The sequence below is a fragment of the Marmota marmota genome, unplaced genomic scaffold (assembly GCF_001458135.2).
Source record: "Marmota marmota marmota unplaced genomic scaffold, marMar, whole genome shotgun sequence".
Lineage (NCBI taxonomy): Eukaryota > Metazoa > Chordata > Mammalia > Rodentia > Sciuridae > Marmota > Marmota marmota.
Genome location: NW_026000243.1, coordinates 6,842,475 through 6,861,011, shown reverse-complemented (window position 1 = coordinate 6,861,011; position 18,537 = coordinate 6,842,475). Strand labels below are relative to the sequence as shown.

General features: G+C 38.6%; 1 protein-coding gene across 4 annotated transcripts in view; it reads left to right on the top strand.

Moving 5' to 3' along the window:
* Prdm10 (PR/SET domain 10) overlaps window positions 1-18,537 on the top strand; it is a 93,419-nt gene that overhangs the window by 45,404 nt on the left and 29,478 nt on the right. For 3 of the 4 annotated variants that reach the window (XM_048796224.1, XM_048796226.1, XM_048796225.1), the window contains 8 exons: window positions 1,210-1,435; window positions 2,682-2,923; window positions 4,777-4,980; window positions 10,496-10,568; window positions 12,956-13,073; window positions 15,622-15,751; window positions 16,421-16,663; window positions 18,457-18,468. In XM_048796224.1, the coding sequence (XP_048652181.1) occupies window positions 1,210-1,435; window positions 2,682-2,923; window positions 4,777-4,980; window positions 10,496-10,568; window positions 12,956-13,073; window positions 15,622-15,751; window positions 16,421-16,663; window positions 18,457-18,468 (1,248 nt within the window). The remainder of the gene's footprint in view (window positions 1-1,209; window positions 1,436-2,681; window positions 2,924-4,776; window positions 4,981-10,495; window positions 10,569-12,955; window positions 13,074-15,621; window positions 15,752-16,420; window positions 16,664-18,456; window positions 18,469-18,537) is intronic. The other variant, XM_015499044.2, reaches the window with a different exon arrangement.

The following is an 18,537-nucleotide window of genomic DNA, read 5'->3' as shown; positions in this document are numbered from 1 at the left end:
GATAATATTAATCCAATATGTCACCCAAATCTTGTTTTATTTGCAAGAGCCTGACTTCAACATCAGGAAGCCAATAGGTATCTCCTTTGTTCCTTCCTGAAAACCTTAGCTCCCTGAAGTGTTTGAAAGGAGACTTGTCAACCATAGAATTAAACCAACCATGTATTGTACCATGTTTGGATTTAAAAGTGAAGTAGGTGGGGGCTGGGGATATAGATTAGTGGTAGAGCACTTGCCCAGCATCCTAGCATAGGGAGACCCTAAGTTCTATCCTCAAAACTGGGGGAAAAAAAGTGGTGGAAGTAAAGCAGACTGGGTGCACACCTATAGTTCCAGCTACTCAGGATGCTAAAGCAGGGTATCACTTGAACCCAGGAGTTTGGGGCTGGCTTGGGGAACATAGCAAGACCCCATCTCTTGAGGAAAAAAAAAAAAAGAGCCAGGTGCTATGGTACAGTTCTATAATCCCAGCAACTTGGGAGGCTAAGGCAGAAGGATTACAAGTTCAAGGCTGGCCTCAGCAATTTAGTGAGACCCTATCTCAAAATAAAAAAATAGAAAGGGCTGGGAATGTAGCTCAGTGGTAAAATGTCCCTGGGTTCAATCCCCAGTACAAACAAAAACAAAAACAAAGTGGTTGAAGAGTGGCCAAGTCATTCTCTCCTTTGTGTGGTGGTATCCTGAAAGGGCAGGTGGGACCCTCACCCCAGATTTAGTTTATACTGTGAAGACTGAGGATCCCCCATACCCCAAGAGATGATGAAAAGATGTTGCATATTCTGGAAGTCTCTGAGGAAGCATGGTGGTCCTCTAGAGCAGGTGTGAATTGACTTGTGGGTGCAATTCAAGGAATAGAGCCTTGGCATCACTGCGTCTAAAGGATGGAGTTAGATGCTTAAGATTAGGGCCTTGTTAGGTTTGAATCTCCTGCTGGAATCAGAGGAGAGAGACCCAGGCTTTCTTCTTAGCCTTTCAAATAACAGGCAGAATGGGAGGAAAGAGAGCTGAGCTTAAAAGCTGTGAGCATCAGACATCTGAAAGAGTCAGACTATTTCTTACAGCCTACAGGTAGAAACCATTTTTCCATTTTCCTTGCCGAGAACTAGTTTAAAGAATATATTCCACCACAGCCTATCCTCTGTGTATGCATGTGTGCCAACTGACTGAAAGCAGATGTCTGCTTATTTTCCACCTTAAACTTCCCTCCAGGCCTCATTACCTGTGCATAACCAGGTACTGCCTTCCATTGAAAGTGTGGATGGTTCTGACCCTTTGGCAACTCTGCAGAATCCAATAGCTAGACTGGAGGCAAAAGAAGAAGAGGAGGAGGAGGAGGATGAGGATACTGAAGAAGAGGAGGAAGAAGACGGTGAAGACACAGATTTGGATGACTGGGAGCCAGACCCACCCCGGCCCTTTGACCCCCACGACTTGTGTAAGTGCAGTCACTGGACTCTCAAAGGAAGCCACATGATCTTTTTCATGAGTGTGTGTGAATGTGAACATGGCTCATTTGCACTGAATCCTTCCCACATCCCACACATTGTGTCACATGCTCTGTGTGCATCATCCCACTTCATCTTCACAGTAGCCCAGGGAAGGAGTCATGACACTTGTATTTGTTTTCCAATTTTCCTGATGAGGAAACAAGCCCAGAATAGGTTAGGCAACTGCTCTGGGTGACATGGGGTGAATGGCTGATGAGGCATCCGAGTCTGGTCACTCTTGATACCAGCTTTCTATTGTAGTTGACCTAGTCCTGGACTATTCAGCCATATCAGTTCTAACAAGTTTGCTTTGTCACTTTCTTCACTAGAAGAGCTTCCCAGCCAGGTGCAGTGGTACACATCTGTAATTCCAGTGGCTCAGAATGCTGAGGCAAGAGGATCGTAAATTCAAGGCTAGCCTCAACAATTTAGGAAGACCCTCAGCAATTTAGCAAGATCCTCAGCAATTAAGTGAGACCTTGTCTCAAAATAAAAAGGGCTGGGAGTGAAGCTCAGGGGTAAAGTATTCCTGGGTTCGATCCCTCGTACTAAAAAAACAAAACAAAACAAAAAAATTAAGAGTTTCCATTACCAAATCATTGTTTTATCTGTGGATCTTCACATATATATAGCAAAGTTCTGACCTCGTTCATTTGAGTGAATGAGATTGTTCAGAGCTTTGTGGCCTTACACTACCTCTCCTGGGCCATCCATGTGGTGCTGGTAAGCTCTCTCTCTAGGGGGCCAGTGTTCAGCCCTGTACTTAATTATTACCCAACAGAAAACTTACTTGTTTAATTTTTCCTTGAACTCACAAGTTTTCAGGGGAACTCCTAAGTCAAATGCACAGAAAGCCACTTTAATAATAAATATTAATACAAAGTTGTTCTCCATTATTTGAGAATTATAGGAATTAAAAATATCTAAACCAGATTACCACATTGCTGAAGGAGGTGAAATGGTGAAACATGAATGTGAATACTGTATGATCCAGCCACTGTTCCCCTGCTTTATGGTGATGTACATCTTATTCTGGTGGATAATGTATACATGGGTGCTACTGGCAAACAGGAAATGTGACTGGCTTGGTGCAAACTGAGTTTTTTAGAATGAGCTAGAAATGCATGCATTTTACCTGAGAGTAAAATGATGTCAAGAAACTTGACTATTCTTCAAGGTTTTTTTCTTTTGCAGGGTGTGAGGAATGTAATAATGCCCATTCTTCAGTGTGCCCCAAGCATGGCCCCTTGCATCCCATCCCCAATCGGCCTGTGCTCACTCGGGCAAGAGCGAGTCTCCCCCTGGTCCTCTACATAGACAGGTTCCTTGGAGGAGTGTTTTCAAAAAGGCGCATTCCCAAGCGTACCCAGTTTGGCCCTGTGGAGGGACCCCTTGTCAGGGGGTCTGAACTGAAAGACTGTTACATTCATCTAAAGGTAATTTATACTTTTTCCTATTTCACTCCCTTCTTTAACAGTTTTTCAAGGGGCATTCATTTCTTTTGCTGAGTCTTTTGTTTTCATTTCATAACAGTCATTTGCTAGTATTTTTCTTTTTATGCTTAATTTTAAATGGAAACATTACTCCCCGCCCCAATAAAATGGAGGTCATAATTTTAGACCCCTGTGAATAATTCTGAGAAGTGTGGTTTTTAGGGTCTGTAGTAATATGCTAGAATTGACATAGTAAAATGCTATAGACTGAGAGGCTTCAGCAATGGAAATTTCTTTTTTCACAGCTCTGGAGTTAGAAATCTAACATTAATGTGTTGGCAGGTTTCTCCTTGACCTGCACTTGACTGTCTTCTTATTGTGCACTTACAGGGTCTTTCCTCTGTACTTATGTGTGTCTTTTCTAATTTCCTCTTATTAAATGGACCAGTCATGTTAGATTAGGGTGTACCCTAATTATGTTATGTTCACTTCATTACCTCTTTAAAGGTTCTATCTCTAAATGCAGTCACATTCTGAAGTACTGGAGGTTACAGGGTCCCCACATGACTTAGAGGTTGAGGGACACAAAATTCAACACAAAACAGAGAAATTGGTGTGGTTTTTTTTTTTTTTTTTTCATTTCTTTTTTTAAAATGAACTTTGGAATGTGGCTGGGCATGGTGGTATACACATGTGATCCCAGCAACTTGGGAAGCTGAGGCAGGAAGATCTCAAGTTGGAGGATAGACTGGGCAACTTAGCAAAATCCTGCCTCAAAATAAAAAATATAAAAAAGCGTGCTGAGGTATAGCTCAGTGTTATAGTGCCCCTGGGTTCAATCCCTAGTACCACAAACAAAGGAAAACAAAAACAAAATACTTTGGATACTTTTTTTTTTTTTGGATGCTGGGGATGGAACCCAGGCCCTGTGCATGCAAGGTAAGTACTCTATCAACTGAGCAATATCCCCAGCCCCAAAACACAGTACTTTGGAATACAGAAAATTACACGGATGTATGTAATCTGCTGTGTGCCATTAATGTTTGCAAAATACCCCACTTTTCAATATTAAAACAGGCTCGGTTTGAATTTTTTCTGTTAAATAATTGTTCACTGGGGCTAGGCTGTTACTCAGTAGTAGAGCTCTTACCTAGCATGTGCAAAACCCTGGGTTTGATCCCCAGCACTGCAAAAACAAAAACAAAAAACAAATAAGAAACCTACCCCAAAACAACAAAAAATAAGTTTGCTGTATGTTGAAGAATATTTATTTTGATCTGCATTCTTTACTTTTAATGATTTTGCTTCTATCCAACCCTCTTTACTATCTGCTGTTTTGAATAGCTACTCTGAAGCACTAAGAAAGGGCAGTAAGAAAGGGTGAATATCTGAAATGTTATTTAGAGAAATTAGCTGCTGTTGTAGGGAGGATTTCTTTTAAACTAATGCTCAAGATCTCCAAGCAAGAATATTACCTGTCTTTGGGCTGAATATTATAAATGGATACAGTTGAATCTCCAAAGGATGCAAATTATAATGAAGTGGAGAGTATTGTGCTTGATTTTTATTTACAGCATTTTTGGTTGTGCTAGTTTTGTGAGATATTAACTAAAGCTATGTAGTTTTATTGGTGAACTTTTAGATTTTGCCATGTAATTCTCCTATAGGTAAGAGAGGTTTCAGGAAGTATCCTTTCTTTCTCTTTATGTTTGGTAAGTCACAATTCTAGTATCTTTCTAGATACAAAGGGAAGATATATGGTTAATTTAAGGAGAAATATTTTGTATATTATTGCTAATAGTATATTGAAGGTTTTGTTTTTTTGGTGTGGGTCTTTACCTTTTCTTTGGTTGCAGGTTTCTCTTGATAAAGGGGACAGAAAAGACAGGGATTTGCATGAAGACCTATGGTTTGAGTTGTCTGATGAGACCCTGTGTAACTGGATGATGTTTGTACGTCCAGCCCAAAACCACCTGGAGCAGAACCTGGTGGCTTACCAATATGGCCACCATGTGTATTATACAACGATAAAGAATGTGGAACCCAAGCAGGAACTGAAGGTATAGTGCTGGATCTGGAGGGCTCTCTGCTAAAAAAGAACTTATCCTAATTTTTTCCTTCTAGTAAGTATGATTCTTACTAAAATGGTTCTTTACTGGTAATTTATTTACCTCTGGAGCCATCCCTAGGGGAAATTGGTTCCGGGATTCCCCCAAGATCCTTATGTAAAATGGTGTAATATTTGCATAGAACTTACACATTCTTCCCATGTATTTTAAATTATTTCTAGATTATTTATAATACCTAATAAAATATAAGTGCTATATAAATGTTTTTATACTGTATTGTTTAGGGACTAATGACAAGAAAAACTCTGTATATTAAGTACAGATGTAATTTTTTTGGACAGTATTTTTGGTCAGCAGTTGGGGGAATCCATGGATATAGAGGGCTGACTATGCTATGTACTACAGATCGGTAATAATCTTGTAAATAAAACAATGAGAAGTAGATGGGCTCTGTTCTCATCAAGAGCCTACAGAAAGGCATTAGGTCTGGGGATAAGAAAGTGATTGTATGGGGAGCTGACTGATATTTGTGATGGGGTAATTAAAGATAGTATCACTTAATGTCATTTATACATAACTAAAGAAGAATTTGTTGTGAAATGTGGGATTTTATAAAATAAAATTCAGATGGATGGGCAAGATTCCTTTTCTTTATCTGAATACTTCATTTTATTCAAAGAATTCTTTGACTTCTGATTTCAGAAATATGTATTTTGGGGGTAACCCTGTTAGAATTTGTCTAAATATTGACTTTTGATGACATAATGAAATTTTGGTATGATTCCAAAAGAAAAATTCTTTTTTTTTTTTCTTTTCCTATGCTGCTAGGGATAGAACCCAGGGCTTTACACATTAGGCAAGTGCTTTATCAATAAGCAACTCTTCCTGCCCAAGATTCCTTCCTTCCTTCTTTAGCATATATTAGGAACATGGACAAAAGAGGGGGGCCAAAGTACTCTTTAACTTCCTGAGGTAAATAACAAAATAGATGAGAAATGATTATATCAGTACATGAACACTGAATTGCATAGTGTCTCAATGTTAGAAACTGATTGCTCCTCTTTAGTGGGAGAACAAAGTCCTGGATTTTATTCAAAAGGTGCAAAACCTCTGTCTTGGAAACCATCAGCTAGATAATCCACCAGCCATGAAGAAAATATGTAAAAAGAATGTCAAAGGAGATTAACATCTCATGCCATCTATTCCAGTGCTGCACCACTGAACTAACTTACTCTAGTTCTGTTTTCTCTTGTAAAAAAGTAAGTGTAACTGTAGAGGTTAAGATTAATAGAAATAATTAAATAGGAATTTAATATTTGAGTACAATAAAACAACCAAAACAACAGATAGAAGGAATGAGAAAATGGGGAAGTATTTGTAATACAGGGTAAAAGATTTTAAGTATGATGACTGAGACAAAGAGTTGTATACCTTCAACTTAGCTACATCTAGATGGACAAATGAACAAATACCAAGAATAGACTCTATTTACAAAGGGAAAAGAAATGTTAAAAAAAAAAATTTAACCCTTAATCCAGGTGTGGTGGTGCATACCTGTAATCCTAGTGACTTAAGAAGCTGAGGCAGGAGGACTGAAAGTTTGAGATAAGCCTGGGCAACATAATGAGATTCTATTTCAAAATAATAAGGAAAGGTGCTGGAAATGTAGCTTAGTGGTAAAGTTCATTCCCCAATAGTGCATGACGGTGTGGTGCAGCTGGGGTTATAGCTTAGAGGTAGAGTGAGCATGTATGAGGCCCTGGGTTCCATATCCAGAATGGACAAAAGAGAAAACAAAAAAAATGTCCCCAATTAAACTATTTTTAAATGCTTAAAATTTATATATATATATATATGTGTGTGTGTGTGTGTGTGTGTGTGTGTGTATTTAAAACTAAAATGATTTATAATGTAGAACATGAAGACGACAGTTTGCAAATTCATTATCACTTAAAGGAAATCAGTGTGCTAAGCTTTGAGAAATGAGATGTTCCAACATATACACCAAAAATTTAAAAACAGAATTAAATTAAAACATGAAATGTTATCTAATGTAATGCAGATCAGGGGATCAAAGATGAAGGTCACACATTATTAAAAAGAAATCCAACCAAGGACAGCTGTGTCATGATCTCTCATTAGTGTCACAACAGTGCCTCTCTTTTGGTGGACTTGAACATTTTGGCAGACATTCAATCAGCTTTAAAAACAAAAACAAAAACAAAAACAAAAAAACAGTCTTTACATGGCTACTATTGTTCTTCCCACCATCTTCCGGCTTGTTTTTTGCTGCTATTTCTCTCAGCCGTATTCTCCTTTTGTTCATAATGGGGATCCCAAGCACCCAGAATTGGCCTTGTACCCACCGCTGCTGGTCCAGCCACTCACCCTGCCTGTATTTTTTAAATTGATAAACATGGTTACTTTATACTTATCAAAAGAGCTATTTTAGATTTAATTAGAAATAATTTTTAAATCATATCATCCTTGTGCATGCATGAAAATGCATACTTAGGTAAAAAGTTAAGATATAAAACTGCTTTTTATGCATTGTCACTTTTTCCCCTTTCAATCACTGGTTTACATCATGATGTCTGTGATTTTTGGGGGCAGTACTGGGGATTGAACTCCTGGCTTCTTGCATCTGAGGTAAATGTTCTTCCACTGACCTACCTCCCCAGCCCTTTTTGTTTTTTATTTTGAGACAAGGTCTCACTAAGTCACATAGGCTGGCCTCAAACTTATAATCCTCCTAAGTACCTGGGATTATAAGTATAGGCCTCATGTTTTTGCTTTTCTGTCTTCTGCCATCTTCTGTTCCATTAAGATGATATTGATGATATATTTTGTGTGTTTGTGTGGTACTTATGCATGCTGTGAAAATACTCTACCCCTGAGCCACATCCCAGTCCTTGATATTGTTATATGTATATTTCCAGTCCTTGGTATTGTTATATGTATATTTACATATATATTTTGCGCCTGGGATCAAACCCAGGACCTCGCATGCGGTAGGATTTTGTTCTACTACTGAGCCATATCCCAACTCCTCACAATCTTTTAAAAATAAATAGTCCAGGGCAGGGGACGTTGCTCAGTAGTAGAGTGCTTACCTAGCATGTGTCAGGCACTGGGTTTGATCCCCAGCACCACATCAAAATAAAACAAATAAAGGTAGTAAAAAAATAAATATTCCACTATTGCCTCTGGGATCTTGTTCCATACCATGTAACTTTTTGTATGCATGGTGGTTGGAATTGGGCCTGACACTTGTGCTGTACCACTGAGCCATACCCCTATCAAGTTTGAATATTGTGCTTTCACATTCATTTGAATTCATCTGTGTCTTTTTCCTAAATTGAATCACAGGCCCTTGGAAGCGAAGTGTTTTTTGATCAAGTCAGTAGGAAGTTTCTGACAGTTCTGACTGAAGCCTTAATGAGAGGCCTGTAGAATGCTAACCAGTCTCTTAACCACTTTGAAATTTTTTCTTATTCTGAGGGAAATGGCAGTTTTTTTGGCCTTCATTTGTAGTGCTTGGCAGGTGTCAACAAGTCATGGAACCCAAAGGGGGCTTATAACTGAATGAGGTAAGTACAGTGCAGAGAGCTGGGCCAGACTTGTGCAGGAGTGTTGTGCAGGTTCTGAGTGCTGCATCATGGCAGCAATTGTAGGATGCCAACCAGAGTGGGAGATGCTTTCTGATTTCTGAGATGTTAAATATGAAAAAAGATACATCTTGGAATTGATGGATTAGTGTGTGTTTCTAATAGCAAAATATAAACCACCTAAAAGTACAACCATAGGGGCACAGTTGAGTCAATTATGGAATACAGATTCTACATAATATTACTCCACCATTCAAAATGAAGTCTGCCTTTATAAATATTCCCTTATATTTAAATTAATGTTCTATAAAAGTTACATATGATTAAGTCATTTAGTGATTAATAAGTTGAAATCCTACTGTGTTTCAGACAGTAGGAAAAAAACAAGCTTGTTTCCCTGTGTTCAGGGAACTTGCATTCTAGGGGGGAAGTGGACAGAAAGATGTAAACAAATAAATAATATCCAATAGGAGTTAAGTTTCATGGTGCAGAAAGAGCAAATAACGGGAAAGGGACCAATTTAGATGTGCTTCATAGAAAAAGCCTTGCTTAAGAGGTGATAGGCTGAGGTCTGGGAATGAGAAGAGACCAGTCCTGCAGAGGGTTATAAGAAGAGCAAAGGAGAAGAACCTTGCACTCCAGGGGGTGAGCCAACAAGGGCAAAGGCTTGGATGGGAAGGCACTGGGCATGTTTGAGTTGCTGAGTGTAGGCCATCTTGGCCTAAATGTGGGCAAAGTGATGGGAGCTGAGGTTTCTTAGTAAGATAGAGGAGATCATGGAGCCCTTGGAGGATTATCATGAACATTTCAGGTTTATTATGAAATAAGCCATTTCTGGTAAAACAAAATTCAATTGTGTTTTAAGAAGACAATTATTTTAAGAAGACTTTGGCTCCTGTGTGGATTGCAAGGAAAAAGGGAGGCTAGTTTGAAGGCAAGAGATGGTGGTGGCATGCCTCCAGGTGGAAGAAGCAGAGATGGAGAACACCTGAGGAAGTGACAGTTCTACTGAAGGATTACAGAAGCAAATGGAGAAACCAAAGATACATTTTAGGTTTTAAGTCTGAGCACTTGGGGGGAAGGTGAGGCAATTGAAATGAGAAGTTAGGTAGAGGTGGAGATATGAGTTGGGAAGCATCAAGAATTCCATTCTGGGCATGTTAAATTTAAGTTGTTTGTGAAATATCCCCAATATCAGATCAGAAATAGAATACATTTGGAGTGATCAGAGAAGGGGCATCTGGGATGAAGATATTAATTTGGGAATCATTAGTATAGAGTGGTTAGAAATTGATGTGATCAGTGGAGGGAGAAATAAGAAGGCTCAGGACTTGAAGTAAGCTTTGAGGAGCACTAATATTGGGAAGTTAGGTGGAAGAGGAGCCAGCTAAGGTGAGTGAGCAGAAGCAGCTATTGGGGTAGGAGAGAAACAGCTATCACTGGCGTAGGAGAGAAGAGCCCTGGGAGAATGTGGAAGTGTTTGGTACAGTCCCATTTGTGATCACAGTGTGAGTTATTTGGTGGCAGCCACTATGATTGCAGCTGTATTCAAATCTGTGTTTAAATATAGCTCTATTATTATTATTATTATTTTACAAATCAGAAGAGGCTGTTTTATCTAGATGAAGAGACTATGAATAAAGTTCTTCTGGAGTTATTCTAATTAAAAAAAAAAAACACAGAATTTTTAAAAAGGGAAAAGAAAACAGGCAATGTGTCTTGACTTCCTGACAGATGATCTGCCAGATGGGTGTTGGGGAGCCAGGTTCACAGTGTGATTTTTTTTTTAATGGGCTGTGAAAAAGCCTGAATTGTTTCATTTAACAGGAGAAATAATGTAAGCATGCAAAGCACATCTGGTGATGTTCCTTAATTCTTGATGTCCTTGGTTCTTGCAGGTGTGGTATGCTGCATCCTATGCTGAGTTTGTGAACCAGAAAATTCATGACATCTCTGAGGAAGAAAGGAAAGGTGGTTGGACTTTTATATTGTATATTTTCTACATGAATTCTAAGTTGTATATGTTACATCTTCATGCAGCCTCTAATTTTTTCATTTCAGTGTATTTCAGAAGATATTCCAGGTTCTTAGAGCTACACACCTCCATCTAACTGTAGGATCAAATTACAATGACATTTACATTTCTTTCATGGGTGCTAGAAAATAGTATTTAATATAATAAAAACCTGCAAATACTAAATTAGAATCTAGATCAGAGGACAATTCTTATCTGGACTTGAACATCTTTGAGGACATGGTAAAGCAGGCATTCACTTTATCTTTAATGTAAATATTAACTGAAATGCCATCTCTGTATAAAAAGGTGAACAAATTATTATGTATACTGCTTGATGAATTTTTACAGTGAACTCATGTAAGTTCCCAAATGTGATTACTCTCTGTGTAAGTTCCCAAATGTGATTACTCTCCTGACTTTCAATACCACATATAAGATTTACTTGTTATTGAATTGCACATAAATAGAATGATATATACACTTTTTGTGTCTGGGCATCTTACTCAGCATTGTGAGGTTCATCCATATTATTGGATATGATTGCAATTTATTCATTTTATTGTTGTTTGGTATTCTGTTGTATAAATGTATAACCATTTATTTATCTATTATGCTGTAGATTTGATTGTACAATGCAATTATCATAGTAAGTACCCAGAATTAGGTCAAATTTCACAGGTTAAGGGCACAGTTTTCATTAAGAGTCCCCTCGCTTCAGATATCAGATGCAAGCTCCGTGGTTCCCAACCTACCTATACTACTAGCTATAATTTAGGGAGCTCTCTATTGCTCTTCAGGTTTGATAATTAACTAGAATGACTCAATAGAACCTAGGAAAGCATTTTATTTAATGGTCACAGTTTTTTATAAAGGATATATATATCAGGATTAGCCAAATGAGGAGAACTAGGGTGAGGTCTAGGAGGGTCCCCAATGAAGCTTCTGTGTCCTCTCAGGATATATCATTCTCCTGGCACATTGATGTATCATTGCCAATCATAGAAACTCATTTAAGCTTTGCCATTCAGAGTTTTTATTGAGGCATTATTATATAGGCATGATTGAATTAATGGTCATGTGATTGGACTCAATTTCTAGCTCTCATTCTCCTCTGGGAGGTAGGGCTGGTATTAACTGATTCAAAGCACCAGCCCCCCCCCCCCCATTTTTTTTTTGTGGTACTGGGGATTGAAGCCAGGGCGCTCTACCACTGAGCTCTATCCCAGTCCTTTTTATTTTTTATTTTGAGACAAGGTCTCCTTGAGTTGCTCAGACTGGCCTTGAACTTGTGATTTTCTCTTCTTAGCCTCTAAAGTGGCTGGGATTACAGGTGTGTGCCAAGCACCTGGCAAAGCACCAACCTAATCACAAGGTTGAACTTTCTAACACTGCTACCCCTGACTCTGAGTCATCTCCTTAGCATAAACTCAGGTAGGATGAGGGGCCATGATGATAACAAAGGCACTTCTATCACTCAGGAAATTCCAGCTACTAAGAGCTTTCCTCCCAGGAGCCAGAGACTAAGGTTGGCCAGATTCTTTATCTTATATCAGGATTGTTCGTAGTTTTGGGCTGTTTTAAAAAGTGCCTGCTCTGACTGTTTTCGTACATGTCTTTGGTGAACACGTGTGCACATTTCCTTTAGGTGTACATCTAGGGGTGGAATTACAGGGTCCTATGTTATGCATATATTCAGCTTTAGGAGTTACTTCCAAACATTTTACTGAAGTCATTATATTGGGCATTGATTTTTCAGTTATTTGTGATAAAATATACCCTTAAATTATGAGACTTGGGCGGGACATAGTGGTGCATACCTGTATTTCTGGTGACTCAGAAAGCTGGGGCAGGAGAATCGCACCTTTAAATCTAGCCATCCTGGGCAATTTAGCAAGACCCTCAGCAACTTAGAGACCCTGTTTGAAAATGAAAATAAAAAGGGCTAGAATATAGGTTAGTGGTAAAACTTGCCCCTGGATTCAATCTCCAGTACCATAAAAGAAAAGGAATATTATGAAACTTGGATCTGAATCACTGGATTATCTAAATACAGATCTCCTTACAGTGCTTTCTCTCTTTCTGGGTGAAGGGTGTGTGTGTGTGTGTGTGTAGAGTGGTGTGAGCGTGTTGTTCCTTTGATGTCCTGCATGAATGTGTCAGAAAATAAGAGCCTATAACTCACCTCTGTGCCAAATTCTAGTCTTTGATTTTATAACAAGAAAGTCATACAAATAGCAGATACTGTCTGCAGGAAGATAAGAATGGCAGAGAAAACAGGCATCTGAGTTTTCCTGGTGTCTGTTGATCATCAGCTTTCATGATTTCTCTCCTGTGATTGTAGTTCTTCGAGAGCAAGAGAAGAATTGGCCCTGCTATGAATGTAACCGCCGGTTTATAAGCTCAGAGCAATTGCAGCAGCATCTCAATTCTCATGATGAGAAACTGGATGTGTTTAGCAGGTATGTATGAGGACAAAGGCTCACAAATCAGGTTTGGAATCATTTTTGTACATAGACTAATGAGTGCGTATGCTTACACAGGTAACCAGTTAGGTAGCTATCGAGGATTGTCTTTCATAACTAACCCCTTCCTTATTTACTATTTATTGCTTTTCTAGCATAACCAATACCCAACAATGGAAAATCCCCTTACTTCAGTTAAGTCTCCCTTAACTAGAGATTATGAAGTAGGAATCCTTCAGATAGCATTTAAACATCAGGGTAAGGGTATATTGGAGTAAGAGGAAAGACCCAGAGTTCAGTCAGAACTATTGCAACAGTTCAGGTGAGGAAAGAGTGTTCTTTAGATTACATGGGACAGATGTAGGATTGTCCACTTAAAGGATTTGGAAAGATACAAGATGGTGTGAAACCTCACTTAGGAAAGTGGGAAAGAGAATATTCTAGGGAAGTATTGTACAGTTGCCTGCAACACTGAATGTCCATATGAGGTTCACAGTCATAAAATGAGAGACTACAAGCAAGACTGTATGTTGTTTTCGAGCCCCATCCAGCTGCTGCAGTGCAGGCAGGGAACTGGGTTATAAAAAATGTGGTTTTGCTGAGAGCATCCAACACAGTGACAACAAAGAAGCAGCAACTCGGATGGGGATCAGAGAAAATACAAGGGATTGATTGCAGTGAATGACCTTTGAGGTGTGCTATGGACAAAGGAAGGATTGGACTGGGAGATGATGGGGGTGGAAGGGTTATTGAATTTGGGTATTGGAGAGAGTGAGCTGGAGAGGTAGGAGATAGTGTGTCAGAATGGGCCTTTGTGGAAACAGGGGCAGTGGGATTGTATTGAGGATGACAGGTCTAAGATATGACCTTGGGGATAAATATCTGAAGGTGATGGATGCAATGAGATTCAAGATATTTACTCCTAGGTTTTCTCATTTTTCATGGTTCTATTATATCATTTTTTATATTATATTAGGATTTTTGACTTACAGGCCTGCTGCCTCTGCTAAATTCTGAGGATAAGATCACCTTTAACTTGATATCTTTAGTGCCAAGCATAGTGTATGACACATAGAAAAATGTTCACTTTCTATCTGATAAAATAAATTTGAGACAAATGAGCAAAATCTGAATTTTGACTAGATATAATAATATTGAGCAACTACCTGATTTTTTTTTAGGTGTGATAATGGTATTGTGTGTGTTTAGAATTTTCCATACTTGAGAGTGAGTAGAGAGCATGTGCCTGTAGTTCCCGCTACCTGGCAGACTAAGGCAGGAACTTGAGCTCATGAATTTGAGACTAGCCTGGGCAACATTGGAAAAAAAAAAAAAATAAAGAAAAGAAAAATTTTGTTAAATAGCTATGTAGAAGAGTATGATATGATGGATATTCACAAAATATCTAAAAGATGTTTTGTGATGTACTTTTGAAATATCTTAATAAGGAATTTTTGTATGTTAGTCATTCATTAAAGGAGGTAAAATTTATTCAGTATCTTAGCCAAACTGTGGAACCAAAGTAGGCGTTCATCAATGGATGAATGGATAAAGAAAATGGGTATATGTACACAATGGAGTTTTATTCAGCCATAAAGAATAATGAAATTGTTAGTTGCAGGAAAAAGGATGAAACTTGAGAACATTATGTTAAGCAAAATAAACCAAACTTAGAAGGTCAAGGGTCATATACTTTCTCTCATGTGGAAGCTGGAGAGGAAAAAGGAAAGGTGGGAGGGATCTCATGAAAATGGAAGGGCAATCAGTAGGGGGAAGGGACCAAGGAAAGGAAGGATAGGAGGGAAAGGGGAAATACTGGAGAATGATATTGGCCAAATTATATTATATTGTGTGGTGAATGAATATGTCACAACAGATCCCACCATTATATGCAACTATAATGCATTAATAAAAAAAATGTGGAAACAAAAGGGTTGTGCCAGTTACAATGTCAACAGCAAGATAAAATAAAATAAAACAATTTGGTGTTTGGAATAGTTGAATTAGAAATTTGTACTAACCCTCCTGAAGATTTTGTTTGTATGTGGTGCTGAGGATCGAACTCGGGCCGCAAGCATGCCAGGTGAGCGAGCGCGCTACTGCTTGAGCCACATCCCCAGCCCTCTCCTGAAGATTTTGGTAAAACAAAATACTTTGCATTTAGCCACATTTTGTGGAAGAAATCTTGAACTGAGGTTAAGAGAGGAAGGCTGGAATCTTGTCTAAGATAACATGTCCTCAAAACACACTAGGCTTAGCATGTTCTGTCTGCATTTCTCACCTCCTTTCAGAAGCAAAATGTTGTCAGCACTTTGTGTTTACATAGCTCTTTTTTTTCCCCCAGAATAATTTGAAGACACCTCTTTATGCTTTAGAGAGGGCAAAGATAAGAACTTTAGAAAGTGTTTCCATTAGAGAAAAGAATCAGGGAAATTAATCAAGTGAGGGGAACTCAAAATCTGGGGTTAGTACAGACCATTTAGGGAAACATTTTATGGAGTATGGTGTAACTATAACTATCCGTAACCCAATCTTTTGTCCCCAGAACAAGAGGCAGAGGGAGGGGACGAGGCAAGAGACGATTTGGTCCAGGTCGAAGGCCAGGGCGTCCTCCAAAATTTATCCGCTTGGAAATAACCAGTGAAAATGGAGAGAAAAGTGATGATGGGACACAGGTACTGGGAATTGGGAAAGAACTCCTTCTTAGATGCTTGTTTAGAGAACTTTCAGAACTCTGGCTGGATTTAAACACAAGCACCTTTCAGATGTTAATAGTCCTGTCAAAGAATCAGAGCTTTGCTGCTTGTTAACTTAAGTGGGATTTGGAGAAGGGCAGAAAGCATGTATTTTCAAGCGTTATTCACAATTATTCACAGTTATTCAAAAACTCAACTTTGCTGCCCCCCAAAATTTGATATTGGCCAGAGATATTAAAGAGGCAATTTTGTTTTATTAATTTAAACCATTACAAAATTTGATATTTGTGAAGGTTCATATCATGATCCTCCCCATTCAGTGGTCTGAAATATCTCGTGATTTTTGTATTTTGTGTGTATTTAATTAATTTTCCCGGAGGGAGAGTATTTTTTTTTTTCTCTGAGTATTATGAATCTGGTCATTTAAAAATAAGCAATAGCTGGGCACAGTGGCTAGCTACTTGAGAGGCTGAGTGGGGAGGATCACTTGAGTACAGGATTTTGGGCCCTGCCCAGGTAATATAGCAAGCCGCTGTCTCTTAAGAAAAATTTTTTAAAAAGCAGCAATTCTAAATCTGAGCTGGTAGTCCTTCTAGCACTGATCTCTATCTAGGTAAGTATATAATTCTTGGTTATTGCAAATTTCAGGACTTGCTACATTTTCCCACAAAGGAGCAGTTTGATGAGGCTGAACCAGCTACTCTGAATGGGCTGGATCAACCGGAACAGACCACTATCCCAATCCCTCAGCTGCCACAGGAAACTCGGTCGTCTCTGGAACAAGAACCAGAAACTCACACCCTTCACCTACAGCCACAGCATGAAGAGAGTGTGGTACCCACCCAGAGCACTTTGACCGCAGATGACATGCGCAGGGCCAAACGCATCCGAGTAAGTGGGATGCTCATTCTTACAGCTGGTCTCCTTCTTCCCCTCAACGCATGGTGTTCCAGCCTGTTCACCATCCACTTTGAAATCTTGTTATCTAGCCTATCATATGCTTGCAAGAAAGTTCTCTTTCTTAATGTTTCCGTATCCTATGGCAGGCTGGCATGGCTGGTCGTAGATTTTATCAGCCTGGATTTTGGCAGCTCCTGGATTAGTATAGTAAAAATAAGATAGCTCTTCACATCTCTAAGTTCATAGATTAGAAATGGAGAAATAAGTATACTTAATTATAATTATTATATATATTTTTTCTTTTATTTCTTTTTGGTGCTAGGGATGGAACCTAGGGCTTCCTGCATGCTAGGCAAGCACTATTCCACTGAGCTACATCCCTATCCCTAATTATTTATGTTAATTATTTTAAGCCAGGCTTGTCTGTTTCTAATCATAGCTCTCAAGTTAATTGTGGGGAACTAAAATTGGTTATCTACTATTTCCAAGGGGAGACTGGCAAGTGTCACTACTATTTGTCAATGCAAAGGGAACTGTGTCCAAGTTGATATGACAGGTATAGTCCACACACTTGGGACAGCATGAAGTAAAGTTGTATGTCAGGAGCTAACTAACATCTCGCTTATGTGACCTGTGTCTTGGCCTTAGATCATGAGACTACAGGGCTTCCATGATTTCCAGTTAAGATGTGTGTTTCTCTTACTATTTCACAGTCAGCATTTGAGTCTCAGTAACTGCAGGGATTGTATTGTAGAAAACAGTATGGTTTTGTGTGATGTCTATGCAGACAAAAAGCAATGACATAAAACCCATGTTTGTGGCCAGCTGAACATAAAAAGACTTTGATTTGTACTTGACTTTAGATGAAAAAGATTTTTTACACAACTTCCCAGGCTTTACAAATTTTAAATGGATGATTGGTTTAGATTATGTTTCTTTTGGTCTTCTTTTTTTTTTAAAAAAAAAAAAAAAAAGATGATAAGTTAAACTGTATTCAGAGGGTCCATGGTAGTAGGTACAGATAACATTGCGAAGGGATCTTGCTGTGGGTAAGAGAAATTGGGTTCAGCTACCTCTTTTGGTTTTCTTATTTGCCTATAGGCTAGAAGGGACCTTGAAAAATAGTCCAGGCCTTCATGTAAAAATACTTTTAAACGTTCATAGGTACATGACAGCTTTGAGGGGCTCTTAAGAACTCTTTATCTCAGTACCCTTTATGAGGGTCCTATAAACTGAAACACATACAACTGTGGCTCAGTGTATACTACTTCAAAAGGATCGATAAACATGTAAATATAGGCCAGAAAAACAAAAAGCTATGAATATCTTCTTATCCATTGTTCTACTTTATTTCCCAATCTTCACTTTTTTCTCTTTTCAATTACTATCTTTTCTGCTTTGGCTATTTTGATATTTTACTAAGTCCAGAGAAATGCTTGCTAGATTTTATTTTATTTTTTCTTTGAAGGAAAAGACTTTAAGCTTACACATGTAGTGAAGCTGTAGATGTATAAGCATAGTCTATTCTGTACTTGTTCTTGAAGAAGTTGGGGTACAGGTTCTGTATAAGTTTCCTTGTGTCACAACAAAAGCCACAGGCATGTGGCTTTTAGAAGTCAGTCTTAGTTGACCTATCTTGTTTTTTCCTCTTACATATTCTAAAAAGCAGGGCTATGTATTTTTTCATCTTTTTTATCCAGATTGGTAATGACCAACTGAAGGGAAGTCTTCCAATCCAATTGGTAATGTAACTATTTTTCTCTCCTCTAATGCTGCCTGCTCAGTTGGAGCTGCAGGTAGGTTTGTTTCCTGTGTTTCACATAACAGAATGTTATTTAAGTGTTTGCCTGACCTGCTGTTCATTG